Raw genomic sequence first — 24,173 nt, 5'->3', positions numbered from 1 at the left:
TGCTAGAATGACTGTCTGCTGGTGGATTTGATGTGTAGATTAGGGGGCGAGGAGTCAAGAATGACTGTGGATTTTTGTTTGTTTGTTTTGCCTTGTCGGCTAAAACTAATTCTGGACGTTGGTAAAGAGAGACTACATTCAGAAGGATTATGGCAAGTGAGAGAACATCCCAACCAGATCTGCAAGCATCTTAACAGTTAGGCAGAAAGTCTCTTCTTTTGTTGGGGGAGTGAGTTTCTCCCCAAGAAGCTCAGGGAATGTCTTTGCATTTAAGGAGGTGCAGGATAAGTGACTGACACTGTGCCACTGGCTTTTGAGAGCTGCGGCATCTGTTTCAAAGACATTCATCTCAAGTAAATCTATTACCAGCTGCGTAACACAGTTATCAGCTGAACAACCAGACAGAAATGAAGCTGCCCCATCCGTGAAGGTCTCCTTTTAGAGAGCCCTGGGGAACCTAGATAATGGAAGGCTTGAGTGATTCTACTTTTCTCTTCCTGCACCCTAGTTCTGTTAGCCCAAAAGGAAATGGGAAAAGACCCCCATTCTTATCATACCCAAAAGATAAGATTACAGATGGGAGATGGAGTGCATTGTGTAGCAAAAGATTTTAAAGGATTTATTTAGGACAAGCAAAGTACACCTCCAAGAACAGGGAGGTGGGCTGATCCAAGCGGGGAAAGCAGCGGTCTTTTCCTGCCCTTTCAATGATACCCTGGAGTAGGGGTGGTCTTTTGATTGATAGACAGCTCTTGCCCCTGGGATGCTGAGTCTTGTTTGGCCCCTTTGCCCGCGTCTTTACCCATGGTGAATACAGAAAAACCCTTGGGTGGGGGGTGCTTAAGCTGCAATGTCAATTATATTACAATGAGCATTGGGTCATGTCTGGTTAAGTCCTCGCTACGGAGCAGGTTCTAACCAGTTTCTTGCTGGCACTCATTTAGAAGAAGTCCCTTTATGCAATAAAGAGTGAACCCTCAAAATACTAGGCACCACATGCTCGACCCCAGTAAAGACAGAACCCATGTCTGGGTTTCATCTCTCTCTCTCTCTGAGTCCTTGGACATGCACCCTGTACCTTCTAGGACCTATGACTAGTAAACCTTGTTTTTTCTTTTCCTTTTTTAAAATTGAAGTATAGTTGATTTACAATGTTGTATAAGCTTCTGGTGTACAGTGTAGCAATTCAATTATATACATTCTTTTTCATATAGGTTATTACAAGCTATTGATTATAGTTCCCTGTGCTATACAGTAGGACCTTAGTGTTTATCTAAAACCTTATTTTTTCAAAGTTCCCTGATGATTGTTGCTGAGCTGCATCTTGCAATTGTCAACCAAAGAAAAGTAATTAGTAGACAACCGAAGAAAGAAATAGAGAATTTTATTCCAGCCAACTTGAGGATTAAAACCCAGGAGATAATTTTCAGAATTATCTTTCAGAAAGCTCTGAGGACTGTTTCAGCCATTAGAGGTCAAAGCACAGCTACGTACAGTTTTCGAGACAAAGGGTTATACATCAAAGAGACGTGCTGAGAATTTACATAGTCCAGATCTGCGTGTACAAGGTTAGTACTGGGTCACTGTGACCTTTTACAGGGTTGAGAAAGGAATGTCATCTCCTAAGGAGTAACCTTGCTGGTGCCGGGAGAAAACTGCTCTTCACAGTGGAGCAGGTATGCCCGTGTCTTCTGAGGAGGTCTGGCTAATGCATAATGGCGATGCACTTTGCACACAAAGGGGAGCAGGTAGTGGCCCACGTGGGTGGAGAGAGAATCTTATGTTTAAACTTTTTCTTGTTCAGCCTTAAAATAATTTTATTTCATCACTATCATAACAAGAACCCCAAGGGCCAGTCCAGCCACGAAGCATTGATTCAGGTTGGGGAAATGTCCTTGGGGACTCGCCACAAGTATTCTGGGCCCAGATGAGGGCCCCAGCATCCTTAGCTGATAGCATCCCTGTCAATGAGCTGAAATCGACACAAAGCAGGTGAGCATGTGTCTCAGTCTGCGTTAAGGAAGAAACTGCATTCCTCCGGCATCCTGTGTCCAAGTGGTGGGAATTTCAGCTGAAGTGACAGTCCCGACCCCTCTCTGCACATACAAACCCACACATTTTATCTCACTGGTGGGTTTGAAAGAAGGAACTGAATTTGAACAGTTCATGCCCTTTCTCTCTGCCTTTTGGAGTCTGCTGGACCCCAGAAAGAGGGTATTTTGATCAGGCCGGGGCCATGCAGTAAGCATCCAGAGGAGACTTGTGGTTGACCAGCTGTGCCGTGCCTGAGTAGGCCTGGCAAATTTAGGGGTGAAATGTCAGAAAGCCCACTGGGCTGCAGAGTGAAGCCACATGCTCCAGTCCGGCTTTTATTGGTCACAAAGCTGATGTTTTCATTACTGAGTATGTTACTGAACACAAGTTCGTGTGCCCAACGTACCTGAGGCCAAACACACCGAAACATCGGAATTTGGAGCAAAGACAGGTTTATTGTAGAGCTGAGCAAGGAGGATGGAGTGGCTCATACCCAAGAAAACTCCAAAGTCCCCGAAGAATTTCAGCAAAGCATAGTTAAAGGCCAGGTAAGGGAGGGGAGGGTTACAGGCATGTGATCTGCTCGTGCACAGTTCTCTGATTGGTTGATGCCGAGATAACAGGGCAGGGTGGTCAACACTCTCAATCCCTAGGCGCCAGAAGGGGGCCACATGCTCGTGATCATCAAGTAGTTCATTTGGTGGTGGTTTTTAGCATCTGAAAAACTCAGGAAATAGACCTGAGATACTGTTATCTGGGTACTTCAGAAAGGAGCTGTAACAGAGGACATGGGGGAGGGGTGTGTCCCGGGAAGGCCCCACTGGGTCCTGCGCAGTTGGAATTCCCGTGCCTGGTCTCAGACTCAGAAGGAAAAGGAAGAGATGCCACTGATTGTTTTTTTGTCCAAAGTCCCCACAATAGACCACCGACTAAAAATTGTTATTTGCTCTCTGGTTCTACAAGGATGAAGTCACGAGTCACTGCAGTCGCTGACCTTCAACACACTCTGAAAGGAGTTCAGGGTGGAGATCAGGGGTGAGGTATTGTGTGCTCTGGGGAAAACTGGCAGAACAAGCCTTTCAGATAGTTAGATATTTTCAAGGCAAGATTTTATCGGCCCAAATTCTTGCATCTTTTCATATTTAGAAAAGCACTAAAATCATTAACAGTGACATTGGCTCCTCATGATGAGCAGCAATCGTCTAGCAAAATTGTACTGGGTTGCACGTATCCCCCTTCACTAAAACCATAAATATACTGCCCTCCTTCCCTACGTCTTGGGAGCAGTTCCTTAGAGCTGTCTGAGAGTCTGTCTCCTGGGCTAGCATCCTCAGTAGGCCCCAAATCAAACTTAACTCACAACTCTCACGTTGTGCTTTTTTGTTTTCAGTCAACAAGACAAAGAGAGTTTTAGAAGATTATAAGGCCAAACTTTTCACAGTGATTCCCTCTGGGGCCTGGGGTTAGAAATAGATTCACTTTCCATAATGTTAAAATTCTTTATAAGCATGTATTATTTTCAACGATAGGAAAGTTTCTTTTTAACCAAAAAGTATAGGTTTAAACACAAATAACTGTCCATAGATGAATGGATAACAGATTGTGCATAGTCCTGTGATAGAGCACTACTCAGGGACAAATGACTGATCCCTGCCACAATCTGGATAAAACTCACAATTGTTATGGGGAGTGAATGAAACAAGACCCCTCCCACAGACCCCCAAAATTACACACCATGTGATACCATTTGCACAAAATTCTAGGAATAGCAAAAATAGTCTATAGTGACAGAAAGGAGATCAGTGGTTGGTTGCCTGGGGACAGGAACGGAGGGAGGGTTATGAGGGGGCCACAGGGAAACTTTGGGGGTGATGGAAAATGTTATTATCTTGATTGTGGTGATGGTTATACGAGAGCACTCCAGTCAAAAGTCATCAAATTACTTAAACACGTGGTTTGTTATACATTAATTATGCCTCAATACACTAAAAAAATGTTGTCTAATGGGGTACAGTTACTGGGCCATCCTTTCAGACACTGTTACAGGTCAACAAAGCAACTTCACGTGATGGTTAAGTTTGTGGAATAAGAGGGGAGGGGATAGCTCCGTGGTAGAGCAGATGCCTAGAATGCATGAGGTCCTGGGTTCAATCCCCAGTACCTCCATTAAATAAAAAAGTAAATAAACAAATAAATAAATAAACCTAATTACCCTCCCCCCCCCCCCAAAAAAAAACCCCAAAAATTTTTTAAAGGTTGTGGAATAAGATCACTCACATTCTACTACTTCCCTGGTTGTGTGGCTTTGGGCAACTTGACTTCTCTGTGCCTGTTTCCTCTGTGCCTTCTCTCTGGGCGGCTGATAGGAGTCTGTACATGAAGGACTGAACACCATGCCTGATGTGTAATAAGCACTCAATAAATGTCAGCTCTAGTGATTACCCTTTACCTTTGTGGGAGGGTGTATTAATCATGTTTTGTATTTTTTTGTACTTTATGATGCTTTGACATCTTAGGCCTTGCAAACCTGGGGAAGGACCACCCCTCCCAGGGTTAGCTAGTCCCTAGAGACAGCAAACTACTTGCCTAGGAACCCACCTGCCATACACAGACCAACCAAGCCCACCACCTTCTTTATCTAATTTACCTCTAGCACATTAAACCAATATCCCTCTGCCCTAAATCAGCTTAGGACCAGGTAACAGGCAACTAGGGACCATCTGTGGAGCCTAGAACCCACTGAAATTATTCAAACTATCCCACTCTAAGCTAGCTCAGCTGGCCTCCCCTGCCTCACTCATTCCTTCCAGCAAGAACCATTATAAAGGCTGTGGTCCATGCGTTCCCCTTACTAGTCCTAGTGCCTTCCCGGGTGGCCCTGCATGCCGTGGCAGGCCCCCTCCTCTTGGGAACTCTAAGTAATAAGCCCATCTTTAGAAGACAGTTGTTGGAGGATGGAGGGAAGGAAAAGTGACCACTGAAATGAGAAGGCATCTTGAGACCAATACATGAGGCAGGCAGCTTCATATAATCAATGGACCACTTTATTATAAAGTAACTTACTGACAGGGTGAGACTGGGCAGACGCCAAGACAACAATCCGGAAGAATTCGTAGCTGCACTCCGCACTCCCAAGGACAATATTATAGTTAAACTAGTTTATAGTATAACTTGAGTAAACTGTAGTTAAACTAGGGTATGAGGGTGGATGCTTGGAAACGGGACATGCATTCCTAAGTTAAGATTTATGAATGGGTAACTCGCTTTGTGGGCACCAGGAATACATCAGCAAAGGTTTTCATCATTGTTTGGGGACTAACAGAGCAGAGAGGCCACCCGACCCTAATGGTTATTAAACAGTACCTGTTAGCTTCAAAGCCCTTGATGTCAGTGAAGTGATTTACTGCACAGGGCAGCCCTGAGTAAGGTCAGTGGAAGGACAGGGGGAACTCTATGGGCACAAGATGGTGTCAGTTATGCTAACAGCCATACGACAGTTGTCTCTGTGTCTGTCACCTTATTATGTGCGATTGAAACAAGTTCCAGGTCCGTTTTAAAAACAGGGTAGCCTTAAGCCCCCAGCCCCTTACCTGGGAGAAGGCACGGGTTGGGGTGGGAGTGGGGCATCCCAAGAGAGGAGGAGCTCTGTCTAATGTCCTATAACCCCACCAGCCCTCAGAGCTAAGCCTGGGGGAAGGGTCACCAAGGCAGAGTCCCCCAAAGGGTGAGCCTAGGAGAAAGACATCTCTCACCAGCGGTGTGCTGCAGCCAGCTCCTGCCAGGACAGGGGAGCTGATTGCTAAAATTTCACGAATTCCTTAGACCAGTTGTTAAACTGTTGGTAGCATGAAACCAGCCATGGGGAGAGTATTTACACAGCAGAAATCTGCACACTCTACAAACACTACAAATCAGGACTCCCTCCCCACCCCCGCCGCCTCCACCACCACCACCTGCTAACACTGGCAGTTAAACATTTCTGTGTACACCACTACCTCTAACTTCATGTCTGCTGCTCCATTCCCACTGGAAAGGCAGGGAGGGGAAGAAAGGAAGTTTTTTTCCCCTGGAGCGGCTCCAGGTGGGTTTCAGCAGCCCACCTGCAGGGCCACAAGCAGAGCCCAGGACTGGGCTTGTGTCCATCCCTCCATCACACTCCTTACGACGGACCCCAGATCTCCAGACAACCCTCCACTAGCTTAACAGATGTCATTTCCCTTCCCAAGACATTCCCAGTGCCCGCGCCCCAGCCTGGATCAACCCAGTCCTCCAGATGCCCTGGGCTGGAGCTGCCAGGCTTGGTTACAGCGTGGGAAAAGTAGATCCAAACTATGGCCACATTCGGGGAGTGCTCATACCCCAGTCCTAGATGAGGGGAGGGGCTAGATGAGGGGGGATTTCCACTGGCCACCCCACTGGGAAAAGCATGAGAGAAATATCCAGGTCCTCTCTTATGCATCAACTTGGAATAGGGAACCAGGGGTACACATCTTAGACACCATTCCTTTCTGCTGGGTCTGTGCACCACAGAGCAGTCACCCTGAGCGGGTGGCAGAGCCACACACACCCTCCTACCCAGCGCAGCACAGAAGTAACGCTCATTTCATAGGTGGGCGCTGGGAATCACTATCAGTCTGCCACCTGCATCTTTCAAGTGGTTCAAACTCAAAAGGCAGGAAAAGGAGTTGCTACTTATTGAACCTCTAAAACCAAAGCCACCTGGGAGGCCCTTCCAACCTCTCCCCATCATCCGTCTCCATCACTTCCTTTTCACCCTTTGTTCCCTCGGCCACTTGGACCTTCTTCCGGTCCAACTGCCAAGCTCTTCTCAGCTCGTCTTTGCCTTTTCTGTCTTCCCCAGTGCTTCTCAGAGCTGGTTCCTCACCACTACTCAGGTCTTGGCTCAGAGAAGCCCACCTGCCCACTTGACCAAACACACGTGCCTCCATCACGTGGCCCTGGTTTATTGTCACAGAGTCTCTGAAACTATTCCATGGATGTGTTCACCTCTTTATCATCCCACCTTCTTCTCAGGTCTGTGTGTGTGTGTGTTTAATTATTTTTATTTATTTATTTATTTGCGGGGGGCGGAAATTGGGCTTTTATTTATTTATTTTTAATGGAGGTACTGTAGTTAAACTAGGGTATGAGGGTGGATGAAGGACTTTGTGCATGCTAAGCAGGCACTCTACCACTGAGCTATACTCTCTCCCCTTCTCTGGTTTTGTGTGTTTTGTTCATTGCTGTGGCCCCAGGACCTAGAGCAGGGTCCACAAAATAGCAGGGGCTCAAGAAACTTGTTGAATAAACTGAATGCTTTTTTTTTAAAAAAAACACGATTCCTTTTCTTTAATAGCAAAATAATATATATTGGGGAACACTTGGAAAGTATAGAATACAAAATACAGAAAGTACAACTTAGAACCTTTAACATTTTGATCATCAAAGCATGAGTTGCATCTGCCCTTCTCTCTGAGTCTCCAGAGTGCCTGTCGGTCTGTCAATGGTGTCAGTTTGTCAATGGTGTGTCGGTGTGTCAGTGGTGTGTCAGTGCGTGGCAGCACATGCGTAGACAGCCCTTCCAGGCTTCCTAAGGGACCTTGGCCCCTCAGGCCTCCCTAACTCCTAACCCACCCTTCTGCATTCGTCCTGGTCCTGAGAATGGCCCTTCACTGAGGACCCTCTCTGGGCCCAGGGCTGGTAGAGTAAGGCTTTGCAACATAACCATGAGGTAGCTATAGTCTTCCTCATTTCTGGATGTGAGGACAGGGCCCCTGAGAGGCTGGCTGATGTCACAGGGGCCACACAGCTGGCAAACAATGTTTCCAATGATCTGAAGGCGCCAAGGCCTGGGTTCTCTCTACATGTGGCTTTCAGGCCTCTCCAGCCTGATTACCTGCCCTCAGCAAGGGGCTGCTCAGAGGTCCAGGGCTCATGAATGAAAGCTGAGCAGGGTCCCAGGGACTGGTGGGTCGGTCACATCCACCAGTCCATGGACTCTTTGGGGCAGGCCCTGACAATGACCATACAATGAGGCAGCCCCTTACACAGGATTCTCTCAGCCTCCTGCCCCTCCCAGCCCAGCCCCTGCAGCTCCAGGACCCTGAGCTTGGGCATGGTGAGGCAGGAGGAGAGGATTTCAGCTGGGGAAGGCATTTCTGGGGTGATGAGTGGCCCGAGCAGGCACAGACTCTCCAGGGCCGGCATGCCCTCCAGGACTGACAAGCCGGGGGCCGAGAGGCCCCTGACCGTCAGCCGGATCTTCCGGACATCTCGGAGGTGGCGGCTGATGGCCAGCAGGGTGCTGTCGGCCGAGAGGGTGCAGCCGAGCACCTCGAGCCGCTGCAGGTAGCTCAGCTCCTGCAGCCCCATATCCAGCCCGGTCTCGGTCACACGGTACGTGCCGCCCAGCACGAGCGAGCGCAGGGAGCGGAAGCGCGTCAGGCCCTGCAGGTGCTCGTCGCGGAAGGCGGGGACGCGGTCCAGCACCAGGCACTCGAGCAGGGGCAGCACGGTCGGGTCCTGCTCTTTGAGGAGCCAGGCCATGGAGATCTCGCAGCTGTGCAGCTCCAGGGTCCTCAGGGTGCAGGGCAGGCTGGTGATGGGCACCATGCTCAGGTTGGCCACGTGCAGGCACAGGCGCCTCAGGTTGGGGCACTTCTGGCCCAGGGCCTTCATCAGGGCAGGGGACAGCTGGGGAGCCTGGGAGCCCGAGAACAGGTAGCCGCCCATCCGCAGGGAATGGAGCCGGGTCGCCATGTACCGGCGAAGGAGGTGCCACATGACTTTAGGTCGCATCTGTAAGAACCAGAGATGAGGGTGACTGGCTGAGAAATAGGGGGCATCTTCCAAGGCCCCTGCTTTGCCTGGAGAGACTAACGAGGGTTACTCCTCAAGATATGCAGGCAAGAGTGGCAAAATGATACCTTGGATGTTAAAGAAAAAGAAACAATACTATCTATTTTATATGGGCATAATTATTCCAGCCATAATAGTTAATTTTCATTGAGTGCCTACTATTTGCCAGGTTCAGTGTTGAACATCAAACTAGAAAGCTGGTTGTGTAGTAGGTACCTTTGGAAAAACATATTGGCCAGACTCTTGTTGTGAGTGAAGAGCTATGATTCAACACAGCCTGATTCCAAAGGCCAGTCTTGCTCTTGTAACCACACATAGAAGGTGGAATAGAAGGAAATACTCCAATAGTAAGAGTGGAATCCACTTATAACAGTAGTTATTCTGGGAAAGGGTTGAGGACACCAGGGGATAACTGTCAAAGGCTCTTAGCTTCAACTGTGGCAATACTTCAGCCTTTTTTTGTTTGTTTATGTTTTGTTTTACTTTAGATATAATTGACATATAACATTACATTAGTTTCAGGTATACAACATAATGATTCGATATTTGTATATATTGTGAAACGATCCCCACAGTAAGTCTAGCTAACATCCATCCCGCTACATAGTTATGACTTCAACATTTTTACAAGAATTATTCATGACTTGGTGATTTTCAAAAATTATACCTCAAAAAGAGAAATGTCAAACAAATGTCCTAGTCAATCTCTATTTCATGTGTTAAAGTGTTTAGGGATGAAGCGGACTCTTGTCTGCACCTTATTTTGAAATGTGTTTGAAAAATAAAAGATTGGATCGATGGATGGAAAGGGGTCAATAGATAATAAAACAAATGTAATTAAATGTTAATGGTGGGCAACTTCATGTGCTCTGTACTATTATTTTAACTTTTATGTATGTTTGAAATTTTTCATAATAAAATTATAGAAAAAACTAATACAGAAAAAATAGTCATTTTTTAAAAAGGTGATGTCAATAAAAATAATTTCTACACAAGGCCACAATTACTTATCCAAAGCTCTTGGAGACAGATGGGTTTCAGAATTCAGAATTAATACAGTGCAGGGGGAAGGTTATAACTCAATGGTAGTGCACATGCTTAGCACACACAAGGCTGAGGGTTCAATCCCCAGTACCCCCATATAAATAAATTAATTAATTTTAAAAAGAATTAATTCGGTGCAAATATCATATATAATACCATCAGAAGGGTGGAGGGCGACACCCCATTATCAGATTAATATTTTTCAGTATAACATGACTATTCTAAGTGGGGTAAAGAAAAAAGGACATTAATAGCCTTTACTAGCTCACATCAGGTCTTGCCACCAAATGAATTTGTGCCAAGCTTACAAAAAAACTTTTCCACTTTGCTGACTTTTTGATTTGGGAATTGCAGATGAAGAGCTGAAAACAATAAATTACAAAGGACCCTACGTCTCAGAAATTGCACTTCTAGGTTTCAGAATAACTGACACCTGAACTCAAGAAAATGAACACAAGGACATTCTTGTGGAATGAGAACCAGAAACATGAGTAACAGCTGGGAAGTTGTTAGATTCAAGTTGTCAGAATCTTGAAGCCCCACTCCAGGCCACCAAATCTGAGTCTGCATTTTAGCAGGATCCCCGTAGGTGACTCACATGCACAGTAAAGTTTGAGACACCACCTTAGACCATTGTTTGTAACAGTAAAAAGCAGGAAATAACCTAAACGTCTGTCCGCAGAAAAATACACAAATTTTGCTATATTCATTTAACAGCAGTTAAAAGGAATGAATTAGATTTACAAGTGTCAATTGGAATAAATCTCAAATGCAATATTGTGTGAATAAAGCCGATTGTAGGTGGATATATAAGTAAAATAGCATCTAATTATCTAAATAGTAGAATAGCATTATCTAAACTTCGGAAACACCTTAACAGTACTGTATATTCCTTATGGGCACACACATAGGAAATAAGTAACAACGTGAAGGGGTATAAATGCACTTTGTAATAGCGGTTACCTCTGAGGAGGGGTTCGAAAAGTGCAAAAAAACATATCTATAAATGTTGTATGCACATATGTACATATAAACATTTGTATGTGTTTCACATGATCTGCAGCCAATAAGGCCAGAAGTTAAATAAGGTTAAATTTAGATGGTGAGTACGTGCTTTCAGATATATTATCCTCTTTACGTTTCTATATATATTTGATTTTTAAAAAATTTTTAACTTTTTTTTGTTTCATTGGGGGGTGGAGCAATTAGGTTTATTTATTTATTTATGTATTATTATTTTTTTAAATGGCGGTACTAGGGATTGAACCCAGGACCTTGTGCATGCCAAGCACGCACTTTGCCACTGAGCTATACTTTCCCCCATATATATATATATATATTTGAAATAGTTCATAATTCCCCCATATATATATATATATATTTGAAATAGTTCATAATTAAACAAAAAATACCAACGTGAGAAAGTGGAAATGGTTTGGTGGCACCACTCAGGAGGTTAATTCTGGAAGTAAGTTGACGATGGGAGATGATTTCTCCATGAAAACTCATCAATAAGCCCTTTCCCTGCACGATCTTGGTTATAGCCATTTTGGAGATGGGGAAACTGAGGCCCGGAGGTCGCAGCGGAGCAAGTAAGCGCTGCGCCGGGGATGCACCAGGGACAGTTTGGTCCGAAATACAGGGTTAGAGGGCCAGTCCTCGCCCGGCCGGCCCCGCGTACCGTGTAGAGAGTCAGGTCGACATGTCGCCACAGCCATCGGTCGTCCACCAGCCTCTTCCAGCGGTGACAGACCCTGGGGGAGGGGACCCGCCGTTAGATCGACCCTGGCCCCGCGGGGACCAGATCTGCATCTCCGGGTGCGCCCCCCGCCCGGCCCTCCCCCCCCCCGCGGGGCGGGGCCGCACCTCGAGATGCGGATCCGGTCCCGGACAGGGAGGTAAGAGAAGATCTCCAACAGGACCGAGTCCGGCAAGTCGGCAAAAGTCGCCATGATCCCACCGACACGAACTTCCGCTTCCGGCTAAAGGGACTCCGGGACTCGTCCTGGGGAAGCCCTAGGAAGCAGGGGGAAATTAGAGTGAGGGCGGGGCGGTGGCCTCGGCTTCCTGCGGCCAGCAGAGTTTCGGCTTTCCCCTTGCTGGGACGTGGTTGAGCCCTGGCGCCAGATCAGCGCGGGATCTGAATGCGGAACCGAGGATGCAGCTGGGGACTGGGATCAAGCCCGAGAGGCGTGGCTAGGGTGGTAACTCGTCGCCTCGGGGTGGGGCTAAGGGCGGGAAGGAGGCTAGGGGGCGTGGTTAGGCGAAGGCCACGCCCAGAAGGCGTGACCGAGGCGGGGACGCGATCCAGAGGGCGGGGCAGGGGCGAGGACCAAACCCAGAAGGCGTGGCAGGGCCGGTAACAAGCCCTAAGGGCAGGATTGAGGGCAGGACCAAGCGCTCGGACCCAGCGGAGAGCGAGGTCCCTACTTTTTTACTTAATAACGCTTTTTTTTCACTTTTAAGAATTTCTTTTTTAAAAAACATTTTTATTGAAGTATAGTCAGTTTACAAAGTTGTGTCAATTTCTGGTGTACAGCACAATCATATAGGAACATATATATATTCGCTTTCAAATTCTTTTTAATAATGCTTTTTGATACTTGTGCACGAGGATAAATTTGTAGAAGTGAAATAGCTTGTTAAAAGGCGTGTTGAATTTTCCTTTTTATTGATAGTGCCAAAACATTCTCCACAGAGCCTGAATTGATACTCACTCCTGATACACGTCACTCATTTTTAAAGTTGCAATTCTTAAGGACAGTGACATTTATTCAAGCATTCCTGTATTGATGAGTATTCAGGCTGCTTCCAGATCTATTACCACAAACAATATTGGACCTAAGCATTCTCTAATATATGTATGTATGTACATACATATGTAGGTATACACACATATATAATATATCTCTTATGTTATTTCTATAGGGTAAATAACCAGGAGTTGGATAGATGGGACAAAGGACATGTGAAGTTTAATGTTGAATAGGTTTTGCCAAATCACAGTCCCAAGATCCTATAAAGGCAATAAAGAAGAAATTGGAAATGTTGAAAACTGTCTTAAAAAGAAATGCACTCATTAAGATGTACATTTTAAATATGTGCAATTTTTGTATATCAACTATACTTGAGTAAAGCTGAAAAGATCTGTTAAAAGCTTAAAAGATGCTCACACTTATCCATTAATAAATAAAAAGTAAAAACCCTGTGGCAATTTACCTGTCAGATTAAGAAAGATGAGGAAGCCAGAAAATATCTACACTGGCTTGATGTGAGGAAACAGACCTTTTCAACCTCTGCAAATGGGGCAGAATTGATGAGGACAGTTTGGCAAATCAGATTGCAGCCCCTGTTGGCCCAACAACCCCACCTCCAGGATCTCAGGTTGTCAGAAAGAATGAGGTAGGTCTTTCTGCACTGTTTGGAACAATCTCAAGGATATCATTTGCTTTAAAAAACAAAAAGTGTAGAAAACAGTGTATATAGTTTGATCAGATTGGATATATATAGTATGTGGTTCACTTTATATATAAATGCCTGTATAAAAACTAACTCATTTATTTCTGCCCTTTGACATAACTTAAAAATGCTGTATGTTACTTGAAAATACAAAGTCCCTATCTCTACTGAAATGTGTTTTTTTTTAAATTGAGTTATAGTCATTTTACAATGTTGTGTCAGTTTCTGGTGTGCAGCACAATTTTTCAGTCATACATGAATATACATATATTTGTTTTCATATCCTTTTTCACCGTAAGCTACTACAAGATCTTGAATATATTTCCCTGTGCTATACTGAAATGTGTTATTAACATCTGCAAAGTTTTCTCCTTTTCTTGGGAGGCTACATATTACTCGTTTGAAGACACAGAGACTATCTCTAGAAAATGAAAACTTTTAATGGTAGCTGTCCCTGGGGAGGGCCTGGGATCTGGAGGGTAAGGAAACTTTATGCTGCTGTACATAAACTTTTTGTACTGCTTGAATTTTTACCATGTACAAGCGTGACCTTAAAAAAAAGAAGTTCCAAGTGTTTATTAATAAATCCAACCCCTTTGATATTTTTCCTCAAACAAGAGTACAGAAAAAATGCTTCATGCTTTGGCAACCTCCTTAGGACTGTGGCACGAAAGACCAAAAGAACCGCAAGTCGCTTGCCAGGACCACAAGCCCAGATTTTTCTGATGCCAGAGTGCAGGCCTCCATCACTGTGCTCTGGGGTTGTGATTCCCTCTGGAAAGCCCACACCATCATGTACGGGCGGTGCCGCCTCTGCTCCCCGTACCTTGGGCTCTCCCTCACAGCACCTGTCACACTGTATTGCAAGGACCTCTTCACTTGTCTTCTTCTTTACTTGTCTTCCTCCTGTATCAGACTGAATTCTGGCAGGTTGGCCTTGGTCACTGCTACATCTCCAAGGCCAGCTGACAGGCTGAGATGTTGGGGGAAGGGACCTCCCCAGCAACTCTCTCCACCTCTAAGATTATTTCCCTTCTGGTGAACCTTTAAGTTCAGCAGAACTCAGGTGTCCCCACCCCCAGGTTAGTTACAGGGGTTTCCTAAGAATCATCTTCCTACCCCACCAAGCATACAGGAGCGGCGGTATAGGAACCCCCACAGATAAGCTCCTTCCTCTCGGTCAGAAACTTAGGCCACAGAGGAGCCCTGCCCAGCTTGCTCCTTAAGTTGTGACCTAGAACTCTCCCTCCTGGGAAGCATCTACCTCCTCCCAGGAGCAGCTCTGGCAGCAGATCCTTCAGGATAGGGCTGTCTGGACCCCTCAATGGATGGTCACTGAGTCCCTTCGTAGGAAGCTGCATATGTTAATTACCAGGATGTGGAGAGGTCTCTACGGTGAGGGGTGCTGTCTCCTGAGGCCCTTCCCCCTCCCAGCAGTGGCAGTCTAGTCCTGGGACTTCCCATTCCCCTCAACCCCCACTGGGGATGGTTTAGCCCATCTGGGGCTGGCAGCCCCCCAGTAGATCCCCATAGAGCCCAACCCCTCAATAACCCCAGACTTTATTTTCCTTCCCTTTCAGCGGCACTCCTCACCCTTTTCCCATTTCCCCCAGCCCATAACTCAGCATCATGACCCTGTGTTTGAGCTACCTTTTAATCCAACATGGAGAAGTTCAAACTCCTTATTTTAATAAAAAATAACATTTACTTTTTCCTCTAATTACAAAAGTATGTTCATTGTAAACCATCTGGGAAAACCCCCAAAAGGCACCAAAGAGGAACATAAGACTCAGCAATTCCACCATCTAGTGGTAACCACCATCAACACCTGGTGTGCCCCAGTATTTCCATGTGAATGCAGAGGTGCTCCTTCCAAACTTCCTCAGGCACGTCAGTCCCCTCAAGCTCCCCCTTGACCTTCCCATCTTCCCTCTTGCCTCATCTGTTCTTCTGCAAGAGGACTGTCAGGGGATGGTCCACGACCAATCCTTACTACCATCCTAGGGTGGGGACTGCTATCGCCTTTCCATAGATGAGGAAAATGAGAATCAGAGAAGGTAAGTGTTGAGACCACACAGCTTAATATTAAGGGGTGAAAAAAAATTAAGGGGTGAGGTTGGGGCTTTGACTCATCTGTCTAGATCAAAAGCCTGGGTCTCCAATCTGACTAAGCCTTCCATTCAGATCCCCTGCCCTCTCAAGCCCACTCAGAGGGATTCTGTAGGGTTCAGGGATTCTGCAAAGTTCTGAGGCAGGAAGGCCCCTGAGTCCAGCACTTGATGTGGGACTTCCTGGGCCGGTTCCCTAAGGCAGGGCAGCGCTGACAGGGTTACAGAGCATCTGCCCTTTCCCCAGTATGGCCTCTCATGTCTTCCACCTAATCTCACAACCTAGTTTGAGAAGGTGGATGGGGTGAATCAGAAGTAGTGGCCCCTCTTCAGACTGAATCCTTTTAGGGTCACTAAACTAGGAGACTCCTGTCTGCTGAGAAGGAACAGTTCAACAGTTAGTTCCAACAGTTAGGGAGAGGTGTCCCCTGTTCCAGCAGCCCTGAGGAGCCAGACCAGTCCGGCGGCTGCTTTGGGGCTGTAAGGTAAGGTTAGGAGCTGGTATACAGTGCCCTCTGCAGGACGGGAGCGACTTCCCTTGAAGATACAGACCTGGGAGATTTTGCATCTGTGCAGTTTCCAGCTTCGTCATCAGTGCTGCAATTTGGCGTGCAACGTGAACTCCGTTCTGGTAAGTGCTGGTATCCAGGCCAAGATTAGAAGGCTTCTTCGCTTATTGACTGTAGTCTGCACTCCAGATGTCCCGGGGAGGCGGGGGCAGGCGCGATAGCCGGTGGGAAGAGGTGAGCAAAACGCTTCCGAGGCCCAGCCCTGAATGAAGGCAGAGGGTCGGACAGGATAACTGCAGGACTCGGCCAGGCTCCCCGTAGCCCTGAATCTGTAGTTAGAGACTTCCTCGGGCCCAGGAACGGGAGGTCATCCCCGCTCCCCTTGGATGTCTCCCGGGCGCCCCTAGCATCCCCACCAGATGCCACACCACGGGGCATCTCGGCACAGCCAAGGGCCTTCGACCAACGGCATTCAAACGGCTGGGCGCCGGCCCCTGACCTCTGACTCTCCACGCCCCTGCCCCGCACGAGCCGGGACCATCACTCCGCTCCACGCCCCCTCCGGAGGTATCCCCCTGCCCAGGTTCGAGAATCCTAGGCGGCTCCTGGGAACCGCAAGCCCACTCCCAGCCTGCGACTGCAAACTCCGCGAGGTATTAACCCGCACTGGGCGGAGCGGGGACCGGAACTTCCGACTACGCACTTCCGCTTCCGGTGTTTAGCGTTGACTCTTGCCCCGGCTCTGCCTTCAAGCGAGGAGGTTGTGGTATCGGCTGGTTCCCAGCGATTCGAGGTAAGGGGGCCAAGTGGAGAAGTCCGGAGTTGGGGAAAGCTAATGGGACCCGGCCATTGAGGATCCACGGCCCTTCGAGAGGCGAAGCTGGGCCTTCAGGCTGCCTAAAGCAGGGAGGGGCGGGGGCGGGGGCGGGGGGAGGTAAACGCTTGCCTGGGGTCTGCAGCCGCCTGAGGTTCGAGGTCCTGGGACATGGTACTTGGGGACCAGGAGTATTCAGATATGGGGGACTGCGGAAGGCGTGAACGTAAGACTCAATAACCGGAGGTGTTGGGGCCTAGCGGACCCTTGAATTCCTGATTCTGCTACCTGCCGACACCCACCCTTTGTCGCTCCAGACAGGATGATCGAGGTTGTTTGCAACGACCGTCTGGGGAAGAAGGTCCGCGTTAAGTGCAAGTATCCACTGGCGGTCGAGAGGCAGTGGTTTCCTGGGTGTGCTTGCCATGAAGCAGGCAACTCAGCCCTTGTTGCAGGGTGATTTTTGTTAAACCGGAGGGTGGGGGGAGATGGGGTCCTGGCAGAGTGCATTCAGCCCTAGAATGCCTTCGTCCGCGCTCCACCCACCCTCTCCCCTTCCGTTTTCCTTAACCCCTCTGCGCCCAGCACTGATGACACCATCGGGGACCTTAAGAAGCTGATTGCAGCCCAAACTGGCACCCGCTGGAACAAGATCGTATTGAAGAAGTGGTGAGTACAGTGGTGGAGCTGGCTTCTGGACAGGAGCAGGCCAGAAGCTTTTGGTTTGGGGAAGCGCAGCAGCCAGCCTTTTGCTTAGGCAGAACTTCTGAAAAGTTTTTATCCCATAGGTACACGATTTTTAAGGACCACGTGTCTCTGGGGGACTGTATCCTTTGTGTGACTTCTTGAGGAAGGGTCTGCGCACCCAGACTTGGTTCTCTTTGTTGAATAATGTAGTCTATATGACGTTATGCACATGTGTTTAACTTAGTATGTGGCATATGGTAGGTATTTAGAAAATGGGAGCTATGTAGTTTTGTTGAGGGAGGAGGGTGGTTGGTGAAATATTTTGATTTGGCTTATAAGACTTGGACACATTACAGTCAAAATCTTTATTACTGAGCTCCAACTGTGTGTGGACAGGAGGTCAGGGTGGAGTGAGACTTGCGTGTCTGTTGTAGAAAAAGAGCACGAACTTTTTTCTTTTTAATTAAAGTTTGGATTTTTTCCAAATTGAAATGTCCCAGTTCAAAATGTAGCCGCCCTGACCCATCGGTGAGAGATGAGAGGGTGGGGATAGAGCCCACAGTGAGGATTCCTTAACACCTTCACCTCAGATGAAATCCATGATGGGATGAACCTGGAGCTTTATTACCAGTAGAGCAGAATTCCTTCTTCCTGCTCCCCTGTGGCCTCCTCTCTTCTCCCATCCCCACTCCCCCATGCTAGTATGGATGCTTGTTTTAAAAAACTCATGTTAATAAAAAGTTGGAGCCTGCTTCATTGCTGTCATCTTTGAATGAGGGCTATCTCTTGAGGGGAGGGTTGGTGTCTGGCTGTCACCATATTCTCAGTGCCCAGCTGCAGATAATGAGTTCAAGACTGACTGGATCAATGAGGGAAGAGTCAGCCAGTAGACTGGGAGCCTGAGTGGAAGACCAGAGCTCTGGGGTTTGCCATGTGTCTCTGAAGGTCAAGAGATCCTGGGATTATTGTCACCCTGGTAAATCAAGAGGCCTCTGGGTAAGGACAGTAGATGTAGGTAGGAATACAGGTTTGGATTCAAACACATTGTGGGTAGAATCCCAGCTCTGCCATGAACTGTGACCTTGCATAAGTTACTTAACCTTCATTTCCTTATCCAAACTGGAATTGATCATGTTTACTTCATTGGTGTGTTGTGAAGATGAGAGAAAGCATGGTGAAGCAGCCACAGTTCCTGGCACTTATGAAATCCTAGTGGACAGTGTGAAACAGTGTGGCATAGGCTATAAGAACCCAGCCTCAAAAATCAGACAACTGGGTTTGAATTTTGATCATTAGCAGTGGGACCATGATGGCACCCACATCTGGATAAGATTATACTGTTAAAGCAGCAGGAATGCCTGGCATTATTAGCTGTCTCCAGCCATCTTTCCTCAGGTGTGAGTAGACAGGACACCAAACACCCCATCTCTGTTCTCCTGGCCACAGATCCTGGGGTTGAACTTGGCCCTGTCCTTTCCCAGAGCCACATCCTGGAGCTGTCTTGAGAATTTCACTCAGCACCTTGCTCCATCCCTTCTCCCCTCTCTAACGTTGACCTGGCTGATCCTCCTCAGTACTTAACCACCACATTCAAGTCTAGCCCACTGCCCCTCCTCTGGCCCCCAAGCTCCACCCAGCCTTCTGTCTTCCTTTTGCCACCAAGTGTCTTGGGATTCAGACCTGTGGGCTACCTGGGATGCTGACTTGTGGTCCATTAAGGATGGTCTCTCCTTGGTCTCCATTAGCCTCCTCTCAACCCGCCCCCTTGGCTTCTCTCGGGTCCCTAGGACTGTGCTTCCTCCTGACATGTCACAAATGTCTTTCCTGGTACCCGGCTCTTCCTACTCTTAAAGCTTAGAGCTCAGTCTCCTCACCTGTCTGCTTAAAAAACGAACCCAACAATTTTTTTTTTTAATTACACAACAACCTTGACAAGGTGAGTCCTTGTTTTCAAATCAGCATAGATAAGTACAGGCCAACAGTAAAATCCCACCCCTGGCCCCATTCTCTCTTCGAGGTCAGGTGTTTTTCAATGTATTTATGTAAACTTCCATTTGTTTTTAAAAGATGACTGTGTTAATATCTGGTTGTTACAAAATCCAAATTTCTACTAAAAATTAATTTTCTTATTTTCATACCACCCTTTCCAACAGCAGCAGTCAACAGATTTGAGTGACTCCAGAAATTTTCCAAAATACAACCTATGGTTTTCATACAGTCATACAGTTGGAATAATTATACACTCTGTAATAGTCATATACCATTCAGCAGTTTGCTTTTTTATGGTTTACTTTTTATCTTTCTGTATAGATTACCTGTCTCATTCTTTTTAGGTAGTATTTTTCTGATTTTTATTTGTTTTGCTTTTTTTTTTTTTTAAACATAAAAGGGTGTGGAAGGATTTTTGTGGTGATGGAACTGCCCTTTTTAGAACTATGTGGTGGCTGCAGGACTCAGCAATTGTCATCCAGGATGTAGGGAGAAAGATGGAATGCAGGCTGTCAAATGAGTCTGCCTGTATTACAAGGGAATCACATGACCACACTGAAGGGGGTGGGGAAGAAAGGAACTGACCTAAATAACTTAGAGGAAAGAGTATTTTCCCCCGATACTATAAGGCAAAAGATAAAAAGAATTACACAGAAACACTGTACTGCAGTTGGTAAATATGTTCCTCACAGTGGTGTGATTTAGCAATTCTGAAACTAGTTTTGTACATGTATACACACACAGGATTGGATAAATACATTGTAGATAATTAGAGCCAGGTGTCTCACTGGTGGAGAAAGAAGTTACAAATAAAACCAGGAGAGGGTGCGGTAGAAGGAGGTGGTTAGAATGAACCCTGTGGAGCTCGATTAGAGTTGGAGGCATCAGTATGAACTTACGGGTTTTTTGTCTTTGTTTTTGTTTTAGATCTCATAATTGAGTGTTAGCTAATGTGTCACGGGTTTTGTTTAATATGTAGACAGACATGTGCAGAAATACAGATGTGTGCATATATATGTATGTTTCCTTGCTTCATCCACTTAGAGGGACCAGAAGCAGGGACACCTCAGTATCAATGAGCACACCAAGCACCCAGATCTTGGTTTCTAAATTATCTCCAATAAAAGGAACCAGGGCTTCTAGGAGAAATAATTGGTTCCAGAGCTAGGGCAGGGAACATACAAGCTGAACCTGGAGCATCTTTTGTACCAGGAAGTAGGAAGTACTCAAATACAAAGGATGGAAGCAACAAAATAACAGTAGTATTAGACTGTAACCCCCAAAATAAATATCCTTGAGCCCATGATCATAAAAATAAATAACTGACTATGTAAATGGTTGGGGGAGAAGGGACAACTCTTCATTACAAAAGAATTCCACATAATTGTAGAAGGAAAGAGGGAAATAAGAAATCACCCGCCATTGCATCACCATAGTAATAACTGCTGTAGGCGGAATGCACTAACAGATGCTAAAAATTGTGGGGTAAAATTTAAGCAGAAGTAGGATATTTGCACAATCTCAAAAGTATCTTCCCTGAAGGTATATATTCATCACAAAGGGGAAAATATGAGTTCAGATACTACCTTAAGCAAGTGATCAAAACTATCACAACAGATAGAATATGGCAGAAGTGATGATATATCACTGCTGAAATTAGGTTGCAGAGAGACTGTGGCTTCTGTCTTGGTCTCTTACTCATTAATGAAAGCTGGATGCCATGTTGTGAGCTGCCTTCTGGCGAGACCCTAAGCCAATAGCCAGCAAGGAACTGTAGTCCTCAGTCCAGTATTAGCAATTTGAGTCCTGCCAGCAACCATGTGAGGGAGCTTATAAGGAGATCCCTGTCCAGTCAAGCCTTCAGATGAGACCACAGCTGCTGCTGCTGGCACCAGCTAAACTGTGCCTGGATTCCTGACCCATGGAAACTATGAGATGGTAAGTGTTAAAAAAAAAAACACTGAATCATGGGGTAATATGTTATGCAGCAATAGGTACCCTAACCAGTAATGCATTGCAACATCACTGATCATTTGGTGAAGGGCGCATCATCTCTGTGGTATCCTTCCCAATCATGCATAACCTCAGTCTAATCAGGAGAGGACATCAGATAAACGCCAACGTGCCCAAACATCCGAATGAGAGACATTCTGCTCTTCAAAAGTATCAAGATCAGGAAAGACGAGGGAAGACCTAGAAAATGTCACATATTGGAGGAAACTAAGAAGATATGACAGTGTGGATTCTGGGACATAAAAAGGATATTAGTGGGAAAACTGGGAAAATTCCTTTAAAGTCTTAGTTTAGTTAATAGTAGTGTACCAACGAGGATTTCTTAGTTTCGATCATTGTTCTGTGGCAGAATTTCTCAGTTTGGCGCTGTTGACGTTTTGGGTGGATAATTGTTGTGGGGGCTGTGCGTTGTAGGATGTTCAGCAACATCCTCGGCCTCCACCCACTAAATGCCAGGAGCATCTCCCTTCCTCCATTCGTGATGACCAAAAGTGTCAAGACATTGGCAGATGTCCCCTGGGGATCAAAATCACCACTGGTTGAGAACCTCTGTTCTGTTATGTAAGATGTTACTATAAGGGAAGGCTGGGTGAAGGGCATTGAAAACTATACTACTTTTGCAGCTCTCCTCTAAGTCTAAAATTATCTTTTAAAAAGGATTATTATGTTAATATGTGCTTGTAAGAAAGAATCAAAATGTTGTATTAAACCTTAAGTTCCTTCCTTCTTCACCTGCATCACCTGTGTTAGTCATTTACATATTTGAATGAATACAGAAAATTTCTGTGATGTAAAACTAGTTTTTACACAATTGAGATAATTATACATACTCTAATACAGTTCAGCAGCTTGTTTTTTTTTTAATGGAAGTATAGTCAGTTACAATGTATCAGTTTCTGGTATATAGCATAATGTTTCAGTCCAACAGATACATATGTATTTGTTTTCATATTCTTTTTCATTTTAGATTACTGCAAGACATTGAATATAGTTCCCTGTGCTATACAGAAGAAATTTGTTGTTTCTCTATTTTATATATAGTCATATCTGCAAATCTCAAACTCCCAGTTTATCCCTTCCCATCCCCTTTCCCCCCTGATAACCGTAAGTTTGTTTTTTATGTCTGTGAGTCTGTTTCTGTTTTGTAAATAAGTTCATTTGTGTCTTTTTTTTAGATTCCACATATGAGTGATATCATACGGTATTTTTCTTTCTCACTCTAAATTACTTTATTTAGAATGACGATCTCCAGGTCCATCCATGTTGCTGCAGATGGCATTATTTTATTCCTTTTTATGGCTGAGTAAGCAGTTTGCTTTTTAAGACCTTTTTAAAGCTTTGATATCTTTCTGTAAGTGATGTCATTCTTTTAATTTCTATTTGTTGATTTTTCTGGTTTTGTTTTGCTTTCATACATACTATAATTGCTACGCTTTACTATGACTTGCTTTTTTTTCACCTAGCAACACATATCCTTGCTATGGACCAAACACTGTTTTTGAGCACTTTATGTACATTAATTCATGTAATCTTTACAGCCAAGGTGTTTATGAGATATTTCCTCTTTTTGCAGATGGAGAAGCTGAAATGCAGAGGTTAAGCAGTTTGTTCAAGGTCATAGCAAATGGTAGAGCCAGGCTTTGAACCCAAAGCAATGTGGCTCCTGAATGCTCTTAATCTTCTACCGCATCCTGCCTCTATAATTTATTATAGACATGTTTCCCTGTGTTTCATGTCACTGCACCTCAATTCTTTTTAACAGTTACATAAGGGTCTATGCTACGTAGACCTTTATAGATGAACTGCAATAGAACTCCTCCCTGTTGGTGTCTTGACTCCCACATCTATCTCCAGCTGTAGGTCTCCAACCATCTTTTCAAGTGTCCTACTAGTGACACACGCTTAATTTTAAATTGGATCAAACTGAGCTCACCATTCTCCCACTCGCGCCACCCCCTATGTCCCCATCTGAATTGCAGTGTCAACACCTACCAGTCAACCAGGACTGAGGCAGGAGCCAGACTGAGATGGAATAAAGTAGATTCCAAAGGAAGCAGGTGTTTGGGTCAGTTACATAGGGAATTGGATTTGCACAAAAAATTAAAAGGGGGTGGACTAGCTTTGGACATCAGGAGGAAACAGGTGGGGAGAGGGAGGATGAAGAAGCCAAATTTAGGCCCCAGGGTTCTTAGCTGTTCATCGCCAAGGTAACTGGGTTGCTATGGCAACAGCCCCGCCTCTTCCAAGAACCACCTCGGCTGCGGTTTCTTCCACACGAGCCAGACACTTCCGTATAGGGGGCTGCGGCTCTCCGGGTAAGGCTTAGGAAGGCGGGAATTGCCGCTGCAGTAGCCAATTGGATGGGCTTTCGGGCGAAGGACGTAAAGGAGGGGCTGGAACTTCTTTGAAGCTCGCCAAAGAGCGTTGAGAAGGCGGGCTCGCGTCCTTTTCCCACCACTGAGGGGGCCGAGGAAAGGAAGAGGGCGGGGTCCGGGTGAGGCCTGCCGGGGGCGGGGCCCTGGCAAAAACTGTGGGAGGTCCCGCCCACTCCGCTTTTGCTCAATAGGAAGCCAGAGAGCCAGTCCGAACAGTTGGGGTGCCGAATGAGTGTCGTCGCCAGGCCCCGTTGCGAGACGGGCCCAGCCAATCGGCAGCGGT

General features: G+C 46.1%; 1 protein-coding gene and 1 long non-coding RNA gene across 3 annotated transcripts; one reads left to right on the top strand and one right to left on the bottom strand.

Annotated features, from left to right (window-relative positions):
• Positions 1–7,363: 7,363 nt before the first annotated feature.
• FBXL12 (F-box and leucine rich repeat protein 12) lies at positions 7,364–16,656 on the bottom strand. Of its 2 annotated transcripts, XM_064480267.1 has the most exons (5): positions 16,512–16,656; positions 16,056–16,274; positions 11,803–11,952; positions 11,618–11,690; positions 7,364–8,832 (listed from the first exon to the last, which is right to left on the bottom strand). In XM_064480267.1, the coding sequence occupies exons 3-5, from the start codon at positions 11,886–11,888 to the stop codon at positions 8,011–8,013; spliced, it is 981 nt and encodes a 326-aa protein (XP_064336337.1). In that variant the 5' UTR covers positions 11,889–11,952; positions 16,056–16,274; positions 16,512–16,656; the 3' UTR covers positions 7,364–8,010. The 2 variants fall into 2 exon arrangements, with proteins under 2 accessions (XP_064336337.1, XP_031293188.1); XM_031437328.2 differs by lacking the exons at positions 11,618–11,690; positions 16,056–16,274; positions 16,512–16,656 and having other exon boundaries at positions 11,803–11,887.
• On the top strand, positions 16,653–18,264 carry UBL5 (ubiquitin like 5). Its single transcript, XR_004131907.2, has 5 exons — positions 16,653–16,805; positions 17,144–17,204; positions 17,412–17,495; positions 17,615–17,652; positions 18,104–18,264. It is a non-coding gene; the product is annotated as a ubiquitin like 5 (long non-coding RNA).
• The last annotated feature ends 5,909 nt before the right edge of the window (positions 18,265–24,173 follow it).

The sequence above is a fragment of the Camelus dromedarius genome, chromosome 27 (assembly GCF_036321535.1).
Source record: "Camelus dromedarius isolate mCamDro1 chromosome 27, mCamDro1.pat, whole genome shotgun sequence".
Classification (NCBI taxonomy): domain Eukaryota; kingdom Metazoa; phylum Chordata; class Mammalia; order Artiodactyla; family Camelidae; genus Camelus; species Camelus dromedarius.
Note: the sequence above shows the minus strand (reverse complement) of the source record. Positions and strands in the feature narration are given on the sequence as shown.